General features: G+C 42.5%; 2 protein-coding genes across 2 annotated transcripts in view; both read right to left on the reverse strand.

The window, feature by feature from the left end:
* Positions 1-217: 217 nt before the first annotated feature.
* Positions 218-2,752, reverse strand: LOC147430705 (trifunctional UDP-glucose 4,6-dehydratase/UDP-4-keto-6-deoxy-D-glucose 3,5-epimerase/UDP-4-keto-L-rhamnose-reductase RHM1-like). Its single transcript, XM_086494442.1, has 2 exons — positions 1,031-2,752; positions 218-943 (listed from the first exon to the last, which is right to left on the reverse strand). Exons 1-2 carry the CDS (start codon positions 2,564-2,566, stop codon positions 488-490), a joined length of 1,992 nt encoding a protein of 663 aa, XP_086350568.1. The 5' UTR covers positions 2,567-2,752; the 3' UTR covers positions 218-487.
* A 9,788-nt stretch (positions 2,753-12,540) lies between these two features.
* The window catches only part of LOC147430706 (uncharacterized), a 31,403-nt gene continuing 24,074 nt past the window's right edge, over positions 12,541-19,869 (reverse strand). The window contains 5 exon segments of the mRNA XM_086493575.1: positions 12,541-12,625; positions 12,733-12,799; positions 12,906-13,017; positions 13,095-13,788; positions 15,780-16,057. Of these exon segments, the coding sequence (XP_086349701.1) occupies positions 12,541-12,625; positions 12,733-12,799; positions 12,906-13,017; positions 13,095-13,788; positions 15,780-16,057 (1,236 nt within the window).

The following is a 19,869-nucleotide window of genomic DNA, read 5'->3' on the forward strand; positions in this document are numbered from 1 at the left end:
AAAGAGGTGTGGGTGTATGATACCCTTCCCTATTTTTGTAAGCACTTATTACTACTGCAGTTTAGGTAGGGGGTGCATCAACCAAACCCCACATCAAAGTATCACCATTTTTAATAAATTATTTATTGTACTCACTACATAGAGAGAGAGAGAGAGAGAGAGAGAGAGAGAGAGAGAGAGGTTTTTAACATCATGGGGACAATCCCAAGGGCCCTGAATTTTGAAAGATCAACCTGATGAGTCTTGAAGGCAAGTCTTGTTATTCAAGAAAGCTCTTTTTGCTCTTACTGATCATGAGAATAATGAAGGGTTGCATATATATATACCAGTGTGCCAAGAGGTCTCTTAAATCATACCACCGGCCAAATTGGAGGTGCAAATCAATCCTCTAACCGTAAGAAAAATAATTACCAAATCTGTGTTTTTCTTTGCTACCCAAAAACGTCAAATATTGTAAGGATATTAGCTCAGTATATATATTCTCTGCTTAGAGCTTGCTCTTTCTCCGCCTTTGCTTCTCAAACACATGCTTTCTAAGAGACTCTCTAACGGGCAGCAGACTTGGAAACTCTGCCTTCAGCTTGGAGACCTCGAGCTCGTTGTTGCAGCGCGGCGCAACAAGCACCGCGGCTTGCTCCTCTGCTGTGAAGTTGACCCACTTGAAGCTTGGATCCACATACTTCCTATACATCTCTAATATCTCATTGTGGCTCATGGTGCCTGGGTTTGTGAAGTTCCAAATGCCCCTTAGATTCCTCTTGGCCATCTCTATGGCCATTGGAAGCATCTCATCCAGCACTGTCATGCTGTTTGCTATGTTCACAACCTTCTCGTACTTCGTCATCTTCGATATGGCGTTGCGCGGATTCGACAAATCCGACGACACAAGCAGCCGCACGCGCAAGGTGCACACATTGTCAAAATTCTTCAGCAGCTCTTCCACCTGCAATGCATACATTATTCAGCATACATTGCAGAGATGATTATATCATTCTAATATTAGAGACATCACTGATCAGCCAGTACTTACCATCGCTTTCGTTTTCGAATAGAACGACCCGTCGTAATTCGGCTTATCCTCCTCGGAGAATCCGATCCCGCTGCCCATCGGATGTGCTTCATCATAATCATAGACGCAACCACTTGCAAAATTCATGAGCAACAGGCTGTGCCGCAGGCAAACGTCGGCTAAGTTAAGAGTCCCCACCACATTGGCTCTGATAGTCTCTATCTTATGGCTCTCACACCAGTCTATATTGGGGGTTCCTGTTAAACCAGCAGCATTGAAGACATGGGTTGGCTTCATGAGCTTGATGTCTGCCTCTAATTGTGCTCTATTCTCCAATCTTCCAAGTCCATAGTGGTAGCTTATGCCTTGTTCTGCACAGAGCTTTCCCAAGTAGCCCCCAATCCAGCCGGTGCGTCCGTAAATAAGAAAGTTGTATTCTTTGGTCGAGGCTGCATTGCTAGGAAGGTCTGCAAGCTCTGATACTATATTCTGCCCAGGATGTGGATTGTCCCACTTGATATTTGTCATCCACGGCATTCGCGCATGCGAAACTAGTGCGCTTGAGACATCGCCCCACCAGTCCGGATTGCTCACATACCAATTCTTGGTCTTGCGCAGGCCTTCTTCCCATGTCGTTCGCTGCCTCCACCCGAGCGCTGCCAGCTTCGTGCCGTCCAAGAAGTAGCGCTTGTCGTTGAAGGGCCGGTTCTTCACAAGTTGGACAACTTTGCTCGGATCCACCTTGAACAACATGCAGATGTCCTTGGCAACCTCGAGCACGGTCTTCTCTTCTTTAGTGCCAATGTTGTAAGCCTGGCCAGGGCTCCCCTTATGCAAGATCAAGTCGAATGCCTCAACGACATCCTCTACATAGAGATAGCTTCTGGCATTAGAGCCATCTCCATGAATAGGAAGGGGTTTGCCATGCATGGTAAGAGCAATGAACTTGGAGATGAGCTTCTCAGGGTATTGGTTAGGGCCGTAGACATTGTTGCCGCGCGTGATGATGACGGGAAGACCATAGGATGTACCATATGCCATGGCAAGCATCTCAGAGCTGGCCTTTGTAGCAGAGTAAGGGTTTGTGGGGAGCAGCCTGCACGATTCATGGTTTCCGACAGGGGCGTCAGCCTCGGCTTCGCCGTAGACTTCATCGGTGCTCACATGGACGAAGCGGCGGATCTGGCCGCCCATAAGCTTGGCGGCTTCGAGGAGGACATGTGTGCCATACACATTGTTGTGGGTGAATTCGAAACTGTTGCCGAAGGAGTTGTCGACATGAGTCTGTGCGGCGAAGTGCATGATCGTGTCAATGCGCTCGGTGAGGAGGAGGTAGTTGACAAGGTCTGCACTTGCAATGTCCCCCTTGACAAACTTGAAGTTGGGTGAGGATTGCTTGCAAGGGAGGAGGTTTTTGAGGCTGGAGCAGTAGTCAAGCTTGTCAAGTACGACAATGTTGTAGTGGGGGTAGAGGCGGGCGAGGCGAGTAGCGGCATGCGAGCCAATGAACCCAGCTGCACCGCTCATAAGGATGTTTTGAGGAGTGTATGGCTCCATTTTGATCTAATTGATGCAGCTCTGACTGCAAGATTGATGGAACTAATTTGGACTGCTAGGAATATCGACACACTCCTGCAAGAAAGTGTGCTTTGTGAGTGAGGGGGAGAGGCAAGCCGTGTGTGTGAAGGAGAGAGTAACTCTGTGAGAGTCTGTGTGTATGTGTGCGCGCGCGCACGCTTGTGCGCTTATAATTAGCACAATAACAAGCTGAGAGAAGCCTTATAGCTCTCCAACTTCCAAGGGCGTGGGTACGTGCATGCATTTGTATGTGTGTGTGTGTGTGTGTGTGTGAGAGAGAGAGAGAGAGAGAGAGAGAGAGAGAGAGAGGGAGTTGACAATGGACATCCCTACATTTCACACGACGCAACTTGTTGACATGTCAAGAGCCATCTAAAACAATTCACATAGACACCTACTTTGGATACTTTCTGGAGAAAGAGTATCCCCCGTCAACCCATGCGACTGCATAGTACATACCACTCGGTATTAAATGAAACCCTTGCACTGGGGTCTATGCTGGGCAACCATTCACACGAATCTCGAAAGCAGACCAATGACTAAAATAAAGTCGCCTTGTCGACTTGCCCCCCTCACAACCTAAGCTACATTTACCATGAATGCAAGGCGGGGATAAATGTTTCATAAGAAAGATTGTCTACTTGTAATTAATAAGACGACAAAGCTAGACTTGTTTGTGTCACCTTCTTGTTAATGATGCTTCCTCAAAGCTAATTGTTGTGTTTTCGACAGAGTTAAGCTTGCAAACACTACAAGATGTCGCACAGAAATCGGCGCAAGTATCGACGAAATAAAGTTACTTTTTAAACTAAAAAGCGTTGAAATAGGCCTCGGAAGAGATGTCGGTATCGTAGTGTCGGTATGACCATCGATATAGCTTACGCCGGAAAATACGCATCCGAATAGACAACGTAATAAACACCGGTATTTGTATAATATATTCCGATGCTCATACCGTTGCCTGTACCGACGACCAAACCTGCAAATTTTTTTAAGGTAGAGAGGACTAGGAACTAATGCTACATGTACTGCAGCAAAATAAAACAGTCCTCTCAGCCCAAAGGAAGAGTGCATAAGCAACCGCACTCCACCTACAAGCTGACGATAAAGAGCGAGTGTATGGCAATTAGCAAAATTCTAAGAATAACATAACCTGTTAACATAATTAAAATATAAGTCGAAAACTGTAAAACCATAAACATAACCTGCTTGCTATACCACAACCATTACCATAACTTGCTTGCCATACCATAACCATAACAACCATACCATCATTACACAACCATAACCATAACCATAATCATCACATGATTGCTATACCATCATAGCAAAACCATAACCATCACCTGATTGCCATACCATCATTGCACAACCATAACCATCATTGCACAACCACAACCATAACCATAACCAAACCATAACCATAACCATAACCATAACCATAACCATACCCATCACATGATTGCCATACCATCATAGCAAAACCATAATCTTAAGTTGACTGTCAAACCTTAATCATAACATTTGTGCTATACTATAAACATAACCATAAACCATAAACATAAGCACTACAAAACTGTACATATGCAAACAATCACTGAGTGAGAAGGCCCTCATGGTAATGCCTCCCAATCGACGTCCTCTCCCTCCTCCTGTAAGCAGCTGGGTCAAAAGGACCACCAGTCCATGCTTGTACCCATACTTCTCCTCTCGGCGTGTCGGAAGGCGCTTCATGGCAACTTCCTGCAAAATTATGGTTTTATCATTAGATAAATATTCAAATAACATATATATTATCAATAATTTAAAGTATACGTATAATACTTACAAACTCATGTCGAAGTGTATCGTAGCCTCCACTCCCAAGATGTGACGCTCCAGCAGACTCCAAACGTACTCTGGTTGCATCTCTCTCCTGCTAAAATCTATCAGGATTGTCTTGTGTCTCTCATGCAATCCCCGTCCACTCCTCTGTGTCCAACCATCCCGGCTTGGGACTACCGTCATTGTACCTGTCTCTCGCCTCTGACCGACGGTGTGACATTGTGGACTTTGCCACGCTCAAAATGCAGTTGTTCGAGACTTGATCGTACCCCTCTGCCGGCCTATACTCTCTGTGAATGGCCTCAACGATGTTATTCTTTATCTCAAGATCGAGGTTATCCCAAATCTCCCATCACAGAGTGACCAAACTGAATCGTATAGAGCTGTTGAATCCTCTGTCGCATGGCTTTTCTGACACTATCTGCCACAACAGCCCCATCCCTGCTCTTGTACACCTTGCTAGGATCATGCTCGTGTGATCCCAAGGTGTACGTGGTGTGCCGATCGGTGAATTATTTACTGAAGAGAGTGGTGGACGCTCTCTCGGTGGTGTGGACGCATCGGTAGAACCGCTACCACAACAACCCCCACCTCTAGAACGATGCCTACCTCGTCTTGAGGATAAACCACCCGTCGGTGTAGGGGTCCTAGGCATAGGTGACACACTAGACTGAGGTGTGGGGCCGCTTGGTGTAGGGATCACACTAGTCCTGGGCGTAGGGTCGGTCGTAGTAGGTCTAGAGGGACCTGCATCCCAAAGGTCCTGTGCCATCGCGATTTGCTCTGGTGTGAACTGAGACAAAAACGAGCCCATCTGCTCGGCTGACATGCCGGACGGAGTGACAGGAAAACTAAAACTAGGAGAGTATGGCTCATTGCATCGGCCATGGCTAATCATACACAAACAACACCCACAAAATACGTTAGTTTACGTAAGAAATGCTTAATCAATAGAAATAACAAATCAACGAAACTGCTACACAAATGACAACATCTAAAGTGTATTGTAGACTAATAAAAAGATCTTTACAAAAGGTTTCCTAGCAAAAGTCATTAGTTAATCTCTCATCCTCTATGAGATCTGATGCACCAAAGATGTCTATCCCAATATGTACTTCTGCATCTTCGTCCAACGAACTCTACTTCTTCGTCACTCTCCGCATCAGCTTCACCATTTGACACCTCATCTCTAGGTTCAAACAATTGCTCAATGCTGACATCCACCTCAAAATCTAAACTTAAAGTTGGAGTCGGTCCTGCGCTTTGGTCATGAATCACCTCTTCGACCTGAACATCCAATCCTTCACACACTTGCTTGCTACGTGGAGCAACTTGAACGACATAGAGCCAGAGGGTTTAGACAGATCATTCTCATCATTTTCTGTCCATAGTGGATCGTGTATGAACACAAATTGTACACAATGCTGCAGAAGTACGAATGTATCCCGCACATCTGTCCACACCCGCCTAGAGTTCACTTGAATCAATCCACTCTTGTCTTTATGCACAGTTGCATTAGGGCCGCTGGTCATAACTTTGAACCACTTGACATCAAAGCTAAACATATCAAACTTTCTAAAGCTAATCTTCAAGATGTCTTGGATGTAGCCAAAGTATTCAAGCTGGCTAGTCTCTGTATTCTCATCCCTGGCACTACTCCTACTTTCTTGGACGAAGCTTGCCCTAACACCACTATCAAAAGTGACCCTTTGTTCATCAATCTGTTGCACTCTGAAGTGCTTCCTATGCGACCACAAAGCTCCATATTTGTGATGTTGTAGCCACAAAATTGAAACAAACTAAAAGTTATTAAAGCAAACTAACCTTCAAGTGGAGCTCAAAAAGGAAGTTGTGAAATATACATGCCAATCGCAACCCCTTGACATCTCCTCTTCCTCTTCAGTAATCAGCACTACATTCCTCTTTGCCTCTGAGAGTGTCGCATCTAACCCCCGCCCAGTTGGAAAGTCAGGCAATTTTTGAAGATGATATAGAAAAGGAAGGTTTCTAGTTGCATGATTGCGCTTGGATTGAAGGCGATCTGTCAGACGTTTTTGCTTTTCTCCTTCGTACCTCTTTAGCCACTTTTGCATGATGTCTGAGTTGAGAAGGCAAAATCTCATAACCTTTTCTCGCATTGTGAAGTCCATCTTCCTAACGATGCCTTGTCCTTGCGGCTCGTCCCCGATCACCTTGACGTTGACCTCAATATTCCACATTCGGGGTATCTCTAGATCAATTGAGACAAAAAATTCACCGATGAGGACAAGAGACTCTTGTACAAGCCATCCTTCGGCCATGCTACCCTCGGGGCGAGCCCTTTGATGAACAAACCCCTTTAAAGTCTTCATAAATCTCTCTAAGAAGAACATCCACATGCTATGGACCACCCTAGCAACTGCAACTTCATCGACCACATGCACAAGTACATGGATTTGGATGGTAAGAATGTTTGTTGGAAAGTACTTCTCCACCATGCACACTGCTTCAATAGCATTTAAGCATGCTGCATCGATGCTGTCTTCTCTTATCTCTTTTGAACTTATCCAGCGTACCAACTCACTGATTTTGTAGATTGTTCTTCTAATGTCATCTGTCAAACAACCCTTTATGGCAATTGGTAAGTTGAATTGTAAAAATTTGTGCCAATAATGGGACTTAAGACCACTGAGATTTTCATCTCTCGTAAAAGCCGTTTTCAAACATCGCATGCACCCTATGGGAGTCTTGAATGAAGATATAGTCTTCTTCACTTTCTCTTCTGCGCGACTCAGAACCCATGGACCTTTTGGTATACACCACTTTCCATTGGGTTTAAGTCGAGGCCACATCTCTGGCATTCGACCCACATCCTGCAGGTCATCTCTTTAGGCCTTGCTCTCCCTTTTTCCAATGATGGTCTTCCAGATGATCTCCCCCACATTCTTGAAGATGTGCATTGGGTCGAGCAAATGATTAATCAGCAGGTCACTCCTGTATGGGAGATCATGGAAAATAGAAAGTCTTTTCATTCCAGGTGGCATCCAATCTCCCCTCTCCAGCCACATTTTTTTCCAATCGCTCGCTTTCAGTGGATGCATGTCATGTTTGCATATGTTTGGTCCACGTAGCTCATGTCCTTCAGGCAAAAATCTACCATGCTCCTCGTAAATTGTCTTGCTGAAATGCTGAGAGCGACGGAAGCTAAGTCAAGGACCACATTTCGGACATGCATGATTGTCCGAGTAACTCAAGCCTAAAACATCAAAAAATTAAAATATAAAAGCATTGACATAGCCATGAATCACATGTGTGTAAGGGTTTTAAAGGCACTTACCTGAGCACTCACCGAAGCCTGGCCAATTGTGCATGCTCCACATGAGAATTCCTTACACATGTACATTCCGGCGTCCGATTGGTTGGGACATATCAACCACATCGATTCTTGACTACAAGATTTGGAGCTCTTCTATAAGTGGTGCCAGATAGACGTCCATGTTCTTTGCTTTGTACTTTCCTGAGACGATCAATGACAACAATAGATGGCCCTTCTTGATAGTGAGCCATGGCGAAAGATTATAATTAACCAGACAAATAGGCCACGTGCTCCATGACGAACTCCGTAATCTGAATGGGTTTATTCCGTCCATTGCCAGACCAAAGCGGATACATCGAGGCTCGTTCTTAAATGTAGGCCAACTTTTCTCTATGTGCTTCCATGCATGAGAGTCAGCAGGTACCCGCATAACATTGTCTGTCAATCTAGTATTTGAGTGCCATGTCACCAAAGCGGCTATGGACTTGCACCTGAACATGCTCTTTATTCTTGGAATGATAGGAAAGTGTCGAAGGACCTTTGCAAGGATAAATTTTCCTTGTGTGTCCTCCCTATACTTGTTTGATCCACAATTGGGACACTGTTCCAAGTTTTCATACTCATTGCGAAAAAGTATACAATCATTAGGACATGCATGTATTTTCTGATAATCCAAGCTCAAATTAGTAAGAAGCTTTTTAGCGGTTGGACGGGTAGGGGGCATGTGATTCCTTTCTGGCAAGATTTGCCCATTCAACAACCTGATGTTACATGAATAAGTCAGTCCTTTGATCACTTTATATGAACTGTAATTTGCACTTTACCATGCTTAGGATAAAATATGTTTACCTGAAAAGCTTTGTGACTGAGGCGTCAAACCAACCGTAGACACAGATTGCAAATTAAGCATTGTCAACGCGGTATGGAGAACTGAGATTTTTGCACCAGTGTAGATCGGCATGCGTGCAAGACTTTGCATCATCTCGCCCTCTTCATCATTGCTATCATGCCGTCGATATGAATGGGATGGCTGAGGTTGGTCCACAGTACTGTGCTCAATGTTGTCTCCTTCTATGTTGGAATCCATGTCAAAGAACGTGTCCGATATCTGATCCATCTCTACTTCTTGATTCCGCTTCAGGTATTAGTTGGGAGGACTCAGTTGATGGCTGCTTGTTTGAAAATCGTCTTCCTGGGATGAAGTTGGAGCAATATCTACTTGCGGACTTTGACCTTTGATCTCTAGACCATGAGATCGATAACACAGGTCTTGTACTTGCTCTATCGGAAAGAGACCGTGATTGCGTATGTGTTGGTTGCAGATTTTTTGTTTTCGAAAGATCTGATGCTTGCAATGCGCACAAGGACACGCCATCCTATCATCCATACTTTATCTACCAATGATGCAACAAATAATTAAAACTCGATAGCTCTAACCTAACCTATAATTGTTATGCATAACCTATAATCTAACCTAGCTTAAAACCTATACCTAACCTAACTTAATGTAACCTAACTTATAACCTAAACCTAGCCTATAACCTAACCTAACCGAAGTCCGTTTGCGTTTTTAGAAGTACACGAGTCATCTTGGAAGTCCGTTTGTATTTTTTCGATTATTAATTTTTCGATAGCTCGAACCTAACCTATAATCTCACATAACCTATAACCTAAACCTAACCTAACCTAACCTAGCATAAAAACAACACAATGGTGAAGCGTTTAGCAAAATGACAAGCCATACAGCTTGCCCACAATGCATATGCGATGTGGGCAAGCTCTATGGCTTGCCAATTTGGCAAACGGCTCACCATTGTGTTGTTTTTAGAGTTGCGAAGCGATTTTATGGCCTGAAAACCGCTTGCAGACATAGAGACAACACAATGGTGAGCCGTTGGCAATATGGCAAGCCATAGAGCTTGCCCACCATGCATATGCCTTGTGGGCAAGCTTTATGGTTTGCCGTATTGCCAAACGAATCGCCATTGTGTTGTTTTTAGGGACACGAGGCAATTTTAGCGCTTGAAAATCGCTCGCAAACATATAGACAACACCATGGCTAGCCGTTGGCAATACGCAAGACATAGAGCGTGACCACAATGCATATGGAAAGCTCTATGGATTTGCGTTTTGTCAAATGGATCTCCATTGTGTTGTTTTTAGGGATGCTTAGATATTTAGGGCTTGAAAACCGCTTGCGGTCCTAAAAACAACACAATGGCAAGCCTTTTAGCAATACGGAAAGTCATAGAGCTTGCCCTCAATGCATATGCCTTGTGGGTAAGCTTTATGGCTTGCCGTATTGCCAAACGAATTGCCATTGTGTTGTTTTTAGAGACACGAGGCAATTTTAGCGCTTGAAAATCGCTCGCAAACATATAGACAACACCATGGCGAGTCGTTTGGCAATACGGCAAGCCATAAAGCTTGCCCACAATGCATATATATTGTAAGCAAGATCTATGGCTTGCCGTATTGCCAACAGGCTTGCCATTGTGTGGATTTTAGGACCGCTTAGCTATTTTAGGATTCGAAAACCGCTTGCAGACGTATAGAAAACACAATGGCGAGCCATTTGGCAATACATCAATCCATAGAGCTTTCCCACAATGCATATGCAGTGTGGGCAAGATCTATGGCTTGCCGTATTGACAAACTCGCCGTGGTGTTATTTTCAGGGCCGCTTAGCTATTTTAGGACTTGAAAACCGCTCACGCACATATAAACAACACAATGGCGAGATGTTGGCAATACGGAAAGCCATAGAGCTTGCCCACAATGCATATGTGTTGTGGGTAAGCTTTATGGCTTGCCGTATTGACGAACGGATCGTCATTGTGTTGTTTTTAATATGCACTGTGGGTAAGCTCTATGGCTTGCCGTATTGTCGAACGTAGCTTAACCTGACCTAGCCTAATGTAGCTTAACCTAACCTAATGTAGCTTAACCTAACCTAACCTAACGTAGCTAAACCTAACATAGATTAACTTAACCTAACCTAACATTGTCGAACGTAGCTTAACCTGACCTAGCCTAATGTAGCTTAACCTAACCTAATGTAGCTTAACCTAACTTAACCTGACCTAGCCTAATGTAGCTTAACCTAACCTAACCTAACGTAGCTAAACCTAACATAGATTAACTTAACCTAACCTAACATATAAGATAACCTAACTTAACTTAACGTAGCTTAACCTAAACTAACCTGATATAACTTAACCTAACGTAGCTAAACTTAATCTAACCTAACGTATAAGATAACCTAACCTAACCTAACCTAACCTAACCTATCCTAACTTAATGTATAACCTAACCTAACAACATAGCTTAACTTAACGTAACCTAACGTATAAGATAACCTAACCTAACTTAACTTATAACCTAAAATTACGTAAAACATAAACCCTATCAATTGCATAATTTCAAAAATGACATAATTCAAAAAAAAAATTCTTCAAAAGAAGATTTTTCATAAACCAAAACAACTTTTTCTCATAATTTAAAATGAAATTTCACATAACAAACCATAATGTCTTTTAAAGCATTGAAAGTTTAAAGGATTCAAAGTTTAAAGCATGAAATTTTTTTATTAATATACAAAATAATTTAAATAAATCTAATATGCATTTAAAGGTTCAAGCACCCACATTCGTTCTATTTGAGCAATGAAAGTTGTTGTAAAAGTCCTGCAACCTGCAAAAACGCACACACAAACACAAAGTTAAACCCTAAACCCTAAATCTACAAGTAAACATGAGAACAATCTCACCTTAGTGTTATGCGCTAACCCACAAGCAAGATTAGTACTTCCGACCACTTGTTTTGCACCAGATCTGTGATAGATGGGGAAGAAGAGAGCTTGAGAAAACGTGCAAGAAAAGGAGAAATACGGAGAGAAATCTTGTGGTTTTGTTTTTTGCAGGTGCCATTGGTACAGATGTCGGCTTAGGCGTCGGAACAGACGTCAGAATAGACGTCGAAATGTTAACTCGTGCTATCGTTGGAATAGACGCCAGAATAAACATCGGAATAGACTCGCGCTATCGTTGGAATAGACGCCAGAATAAACATTGAAAATTTGAAAATCAAAATTTTTAGAAAACCTTAGCTCCCTCCATACATACACACACATATACCAACGCCCGCCAGTGACGCCGGTAATGTGGCGCCGGAATTCAAGTGACCTCTTGTAGTGAAAGCGTCGTTTAATAAAATGATCCAAAATGAGTTACTTTAGGAAAACAATGTCCTTCCTTGCACGCAAATGTGCTCTAAGTTACCCACGACCTCCTCAATGGTAGCTTGGTGCCCTTGTTCCCCTTGCCACTCCATTTGTCTTTAAAGTAAATGCCATAGGCAAAACTAAACTCAGAAGACACGATGCGATAAACAGTTCCCTTTGTTTTTCTTGTGAATAAAAATTAAAGAACACTATCTAAAATTTAAAAAAATGAGAAAAAAAGATATTAAAACATGAAACAATGGTTATGGGGAGAGAGAGAGAGAGAGATGAATGCACGACACAATAAATTCTTTTCATAACTTAAAGTATACAAAATGTTTATGAATCATCTTCCAAAAGATCTCTACAAGAAGCATCATTCAATTCTAAGCCCATGTCTCCTAAATCAATAAAGAGAGAAATAGAATTGTTGTTTGTAAATGTGTTGGCTTCATCATCTTTTAATTTGTCATCCTTCATCTCATCATCATCATCTTCATGGAAATCATCCTCGCAAAGACTGGCAGCCGTTGGACTTGAATCATCGATCTCTCTCTCCTCTATCTTCCCAAAGTAGTAGGTGGGAGAGGGTCGAAGATGGTCTCCACTTCATTAGTGGAAAAAATGGTTCTTCCCTGAGGTGTTATGTGAACTACGAACCAAAGTTTTGGTTGGTGGATTGCTAGGATATAAATGACTTATAGAAGAGAAGTTCAACGTGAATAACATTGGTATTATTAATGTTACAAGAAAATAAGGGTAAAGAAGGTAATCACTCATCTGCTCACAATTGCGTGGAAAAACTAAATTGTCATACCTCCCTGTGTGATGCACACTAGAGTCCACCATATAGAGGCCATTCTCATGCCGTCTAAACACATTTGTAAACCACTTACACTCAAAGATGAAGGTATGAAAGGTTCTAAAGTTGACCTTTAGCATCCTTTCAATAGTCCCACAAGACCTGGCTTCATTACCATCTGTGTCAAAGATGCCCGTGATGTTATAGTCCATGGTGGTTCGGCGCTCGTCAATCTGGCGTGTACGAAAGTGTCGACCCTTTGACCACATAGAGTTAAAGGAAAGACACTACAAGATAAGAAAATGTCTTAAAATAAAATCAAGAAAGAACTATACAATATGGTTTAAGTATATGAGTACTCTACCTTTGGTGCGCAGCTTCGTGTATACTCCCACTCTTTGCGGGTGATGTCTTCTTTGCGTGCTTTTGCTTTGGTCATTCTCTCATGAATCGGCTCGGCATTAATGACATCTGGGAAACATGCCAGGTGTCTAGGCACTAGGGGTGCCCTCCTACCTCCATGTGCTTGCTTCCATGCCTCCCTCTCCTGCAAGCACCTTGCCTTTGCCATTGTCCACAAGTCCACCCACTTGGTCATAGCCTTTGCATTGAGGATACAAAAGTTATTGACCACTCGGGATATATCCATTTCCATGTTAAATAATTTTTCCTTTCCACTTGGTAGGTATGAAGTCATCCTTGCATCCTCCTCATCATTTGACCACATGCAAGGCATTGAGGGATCAACTTGTGCCAAATACTCTGAAATGTAAACAAATGCCTCTTGCATGATCCATCCTTCGGCCATGCATGCCTCTAGTTGAGACTGTAGCTGCACAAAATCTTTGAGATTCTTTAAAAATCTCTCAAAAAAGAACATTCATCATGCATGCACTACTCCACATATAGCGATCTCCTCAACCATGTGAACCAAGAGGTGGATTTGGCTAAGAAGAAAGGATCGAGGAAACACATAGTCAATGGCACACACGGTTTCCACTGTAGGTGTTTGAGTAGGAGGGATGGAATCTATTTCAATTTCTTTGGAGCTTACAAATCTACAAGAGTACACTCAGTGCTTGTTGAGGGTATTGTGTACTTATAAAAGTAAACGAGAAATGAGAGAAAGTCATACACACAAATCAATATCTAGACAAAATGAGGGAGAGGGAGAGATAGAGATAGAGAATTACCTGTAGCATCTTGTGCCAATCATGGGACTTTAACCCATACAATTGAACACTTCCACCTTTCTTTCTTTCTGTGAAAGCTCCCTTTAGTGACCTCATGTATCCCGTTGGTGTGTGAATAGATGCAGTGGAACCCTTCACTTGATCTAGTGCTTCCTTGGTTAGCATCCATGGTGCTTTAGGAAGCACAATCTTGTCATTGGGGTCTCGACGTGGAGTGGTGGAGGTGGGGAGACGTTTCAAGGTCCTCAAATCCTCCCTCGCCCCTAATGAGTCTTTTTTGCCAATAATGTGGTCCCACAGGGTGTAAACTACATTCTTGAATATGTGCATGTGATTGATGAGGTGTTGTATTTTTAGGTTCTTCCAATATGGAAGCCTTCAAAATATGGAATACTTTGACATACCTTTTGGTGGAGTAGTCGGGGCCGGATCACTGTTGTAGTGCTCTTCCCAAATATTTGTCCAATCTGCCATCGTGCGCTTTAGTGGCGTCTTTCCATTTTTTGGAGCCTTGTATTTTCTATGACCTTGGGCAAGAAACGATGGTTGTTTGGATATATTATCTTGCACAAGGCATCTGGCCTCTCCGTCACCAGTGATGGCCCGCAAGTAGGGCAAGCTTTGTGGCCTGATGTGAACAACCCTTCACACATATGACCATATTAGAGAGAAGCTTCAAACTGGCAAGCAATAACCAGAGAGAAGAATGAAAATAGCATATAAAAAATATCTCCAAGCCTAGGATAGTCATGCACAATTCACATAAGGATTCCCCTCACAATGGCTTCTCTCCTCTCCTTTGGAAGTGAGACATCTACAATGGGGATGCCTCTCCCATAACTCCTCCAACTCCTCAATGAGGGACTCAAGGTAGACATCAATATTTTCCACCTCGTACTTCCTTGACACAAGCAAGGAAAGAAGTATATTGCCCTTCTTGGTTGTCTCCCATGGTGGAATATTGTAGTTGATGATCACCACCGGAGTGCTCCATGAAGTGGACTTGGTGCTAAAGGGTTTGACACTATCTCTTGCTAGCCCAAGTCTCAAGTGTTGAGGCTTTAGCCAAAACTCTGGCCATTGAGTCTCTATGTGCCTCCATGCAGGTGAATCGGTATGGACACACATCGTTCTATCATTTGAGTGGTGGTTGGTGTACCATGTTAGACGCTCCACCGTAGACCTACTTTTAAACATGTGTTGAATATGAGGGATTAGTAATGTCTCAATACTTTGCGGGGTAGGTGGGTCTCGCTCACTTTGGTCTTGTAACGTGATTCCTCGCACATGATACATGAGGCAGTATGTGCGTGCTCATTGCAGTATAATATGCAATTGTTGATGCACATGTGATGCACTCATACTCCATACCAAGTGCACTGACATACGATCTTTCTCGTCTGAGATCCGAAGGCATGTGGTGATCTTTAGGAAGAATTTTTCCCATCAAACTACAATGAAAAAGATTATTAATACAAATGCAAGCCTACCCTATGAAGGAAGTGCCATGTATAAAAAGCCATATACAGAACTTACCCAAGGAGTGCATCTACACTTGCATTGCTCCAACCAAATTTTACCTACAAGTTGAGGACTTCCAACGATACCCGGAGCACCGAGTACTATGCACCCTCATAAAGAGGTGTTTGGGCACTCGATAGCAACCTGTCCTCTTGCTGGTGTCCATTAAGTGCATGGTCTATAATCTTTCTTGCGCATGCTGCCTTCATGAGCCAATAACTCATCAACCTTGTCGAACATGTGGTCATCCTCAAGCTCAAAGTGTCCCTGAGACGTGTGTGGAGGAACTATCAAAGTATGGGAGGGTCACCACGTACATTCCTTCACCGAATCACCCTTGTGGTTGTCTTTTGGCCTTGCGTGCCAGAACACCACCACCGAACACAGACCAGTGGGGGGCTTCCTCAAGCGAGAGGGGAGGGGGGTTTGCGTTCTCATCTACTCGAGCGTCTTTTTGAGGTCGCCAAAGCCCTTCGTTCTCCACATGCTCCAGAGCAATGTGTCTAAAGTGAGGGATTGCCTGTTTGCACTTAGTGCAAAGAAAAGGGAGTTTGTCCTTGAGCCACCGATCCCGTTCGGGACCGTTTGGAGGGCCACGATCATCCCAATTTTCCTAGGAGCACACGCGTGAAAGAGATTTATTATAAATCACATGTGCTCTAAAAAATAAACAATTAATTATTAGATTAGGTGTCAACTAGATTTTCAATACAAAAATTGAGAGAAATGACTAAAAATATATTTCGTTAAAGTACAACGAGTATTACAATTTATTAAAAATCACATGTGCTTTGAAAAATGCACAATTAGTAGGTTAGGTGTCCGGCTAGATTTTCATTAGAAAATTTGAGAGAAATGACTATAAATATTCTTAAGTAAAGTACAATGGGTAGAAAAAGAGAGAAAAACTTCAAAAAATTAAAAATAGTACTAGAAATATAATTTTAAAAATGCAATGAGTAAGAAAAGAAAGAGAGGTAATTTTTTTTTCAAAAAAGGTACTAAAGGGGGTGGAAAACTAGATTGGGGATAGCAAAAAGAGTGCAACATTAGAACTATTTCCAACTTATAAAATCCACAAACATAAATTTAGGTGGAAATCCTGATGCCTCCAATTGTATCTTCACAGATATCACCAAAGATATTACTCTTTGCCTTGATGTTATTCTCACAGAATTTGAAATCATCTGTGCAGAAAAACAAAAATTTGTAAGGATTTCCTTAATATCCAATGCAATCCCTTCTGGCTTACGAAAAATGCCACAAAAGTTACACTCAACCTTCCTCAACATATTTTTCACATCTTTACCACAGCTGATATCACACAGTGCTACGAAAACATCCCACTTAATGGAGATCTTGGCCTTAAAACAGTACTTGCCAAGGTCATTAACTTAGCATTTACCAATGCCATAAAAAGAAAGCATCTCTTTATCTCTCTTGCCAAGAAACCGAGATCGATTCTAGCATCTCAATCCATTAACCCTTTACACTTTGATGAAGCAAAACTTTGCTCCTACATTTTTTGGTTGTTAAACAACTGTACTATTATAGCAGGTGGCGACTACTATAATCAGTGCCTTGGAATCCCGATGGGTTTCTCTTGCTCACCACTTATGTGTAACATCTACTTAGCTTTCTTTGAGTACAAATGGTGCCTGAAAAACATGGAAACTAACCATAAAAATCTCCCACTATTCAAACACACCTTCAGGTATATGGATGACATACTTAGTATCAACAACAGATTGTTCTCATCTGAGATTGATCAAATATACCCCCATTGCCTAAAAATTGAGCCGACTTCTATTCCGGAGGACTCAACTCTTGGGAGCTTCTGCAAAACAGCCCACTTTCTTAACCTTTCGATATCCCTTCACTCCGCATCTATAGGTGGATATGACTTGAGATTTATCTGGAAAAAGGATCTTCTTAAACTACCACACATAGAATTCATCAAAAGAAACAGCAATAGGCTCTACAAATCCTCTATCAGCTCTTGTATTGGGCTTCTATACTTAATCTGCTACTCTTCTTCTTCACCTTCCATAGCTTGGGAGGAAATTTCAGTACTTATTAAAAAATACTTCCTGAATGGATTTAATCACAATCAGATCCGTAATACCATCACTCAAGCTCTCATTAGGCATAATTGGCCTGGACTGTTATTCCAAAAAGAGAGTCTTATCCCTCTCATAAGGTAGTAGGCCCATACACAATGGGCCTACTACTACTGACCCATTGTGTGTGGTGCCTGGGTTAGGGCGGGTACACACACACACACACACACACACACACACACACACACACACACACACACACACACACACACACACACACACACTATGGTTAACACTATGGAGTCATATATATTTTTTCCCCTTATAGGGTTTCTTCATTAAAAAAAAAAAAGGAAAAAAAAACAAGAACCCCCCCCCCCCCCCCCCCCCCCCCCCCCCCTCCCTCCCCCTATTGACAAAATAGGGCCTTCATTGCTACATTGTGCCACCGACTTGGGTATTGGACAAAGGGCTCTTAAAAAATCCTCAAACTATCATTACAATGGGAAGGCGGCTCCTTCCACCCTCGGACCGTGTAATGGCGCTCTCTCCCCAGGCAGTAATGGCTTCTGACGCGTGAGGGGCTCTCACAGCAAGGGGCGGCTCTGCTCTTTTCACTTCAGACACTCAGGAAGCGTGCAAACCAACCTATAAATTCTAAGGTGAGGGCTCTCCTTAGCCCTCACTTAGCTTGAGATTCAATGTTTTTTTGGGTAAACCCTCTCTGTGTTATTTCTACTTGAAATTCCGAAAGCAATGGAGCTTGCTGCTCAGACTCCGCAGGTACTATGGTTTACCTAAACTTTCTTTTTCCTTCGTTATCAGAGACCGACTGTTGTTTTTGGGAATAAAAGGCTCCTCTTGAGCCAGGCAATAAAAAGAAATACCAGGCACTGGAGGTTTTTGTTTCTTTTACATAAACTGTCGTAAACCCTTAAATAAGGTAGCAAAGTATTCTCTCACTAAATGGGCACCTGATGAAGACTGAGGCAAAGTTTTGAGGGATTTGCTGTCAACTGTGTACAGATGCTATAGTTTTTCTGTTGGTAAGCATTTATAAAACCTGATATGGTTATACTTAAGGGTATTATACCCCCGCCTTGGATAGCACTAAATGCTCCCTGTATAGCACTATGTGCTGCTTGCTTTGACATCTTGCTGAACGTAGTAGGAAAGGATGGGTTTTGATGGTTTTTCTTAACAAGTTATCTCTGACAATCAACCACTGTGGTTCTTAAGATGTTTTAGCATGGCATATGGTTGCTAATTACTACATAAGCTCTCAAATGCTTTAGCAATCGTTGAACTGACTGCAAACTATGATTAGGCATTACACTTGTTTTTGGTCTTTTTGGAGTATTCTGCTTAACGGATTTTATAAACGCATACTATGGTTCCTAGAGATAGATTGTAGTAGCATAATATATGGGTGATGCTACCTACTCTTAGCCCTCAAATGGGGTTGGACCTTACCTGGTTTTTTTTTGTGGAAAGGTACGTGGGAATGAGTTTTTGGCTATGGGTTTTGTGGTAAGGTACCTGGTTATGGATTATGGCATGGTTGGCTTCAATTGGGATCCTGTTGGTATAAACACTAATTAATTGGTTTTTTTGAATGAAACTACTGGGCCGGGGCATGTTTTAGCATTGCCTTAAGACTTCATATGCATAGAATGGGACATTATTGTGGGCCTTGGGACTGCTTGTGCATAGAAAACAACTGTTTTTTCTTTTTGGCCTTTCTTATGACTGTACCAATGGAGATAAACACCTGAGGGAATGGTGTTTGCTTAGTATGGTAACTATGGGCATGCTACACCCCCATCTGCTATGGGCTGACATGGTATGATATAACATCATGGTAATGCAAATGGGAGGTGCTCCTGACCTTGGACTGGTTTTGCCGCGTCTTTGGTAAACTGTCGGGGTCTGTCGGCTCTTCATACTGTGTGTGGTTGGCACCTCTTAAGCCAGTAAAAGATAATGGCTGGTTGGAATGATTTGGCATACATTGGTAGATAGGGTTTTTCTATTGTTTTTTTGGAAAGGAACTGTGTGCAGTATATTGCGATATGATATTGTAAATGGGTTTCTTTTAAAACCGCTGCAGGGAATTACCGTCTGCATGCTTTACCTAATCTCGGCATAACTGGTCTTTTTCAGAAAAATTGGGGTTATTCTTAATAACTAAGGCGTTGTTTAATTTTGCATTACTGTACGATTCTCACATTTCCTAGTCTCGGCATAACTGGTTCTTTCAAAAAATGGGGGTACCCTTAGCCTGTGTAGCAACTAAGGCACTAGGTACTCTATATCATTGTGTGTGCTCGCATTCTGAAGAAAGGATCATCATCTATATTTGAAA

Source organism: Adiantum capillus-veneris, chromosome 21 (genome assembly GCF_014529385.1).
Source record: "Adiantum capillus-veneris isolate H3 chromosome 21, ASM1452938v2, whole genome shotgun sequence".
Taxonomy (NCBI): domain Eukaryota; kingdom Viridiplantae; phylum Streptophyta; class Polypodiopsida; order Polypodiales; family Pteridaceae; genus Adiantum; species Adiantum capillus-veneris.

Coding starts and splice junctions, on each gene's coding strand:
- LOC147430705 (XM_086494442.1), bottom strand. CDS start 2,566: ATGGAGCCATACACTCCTCAAAACATCCTTATGAGCGGTGCAGCTGGG. Junction 944..1,030: donor ATTCGAAAACGAAAGCGATG/GTAAGTACTGGC, acceptor TATGCATTGCAG/GTGGAAGAGCTGCTGAAGAA.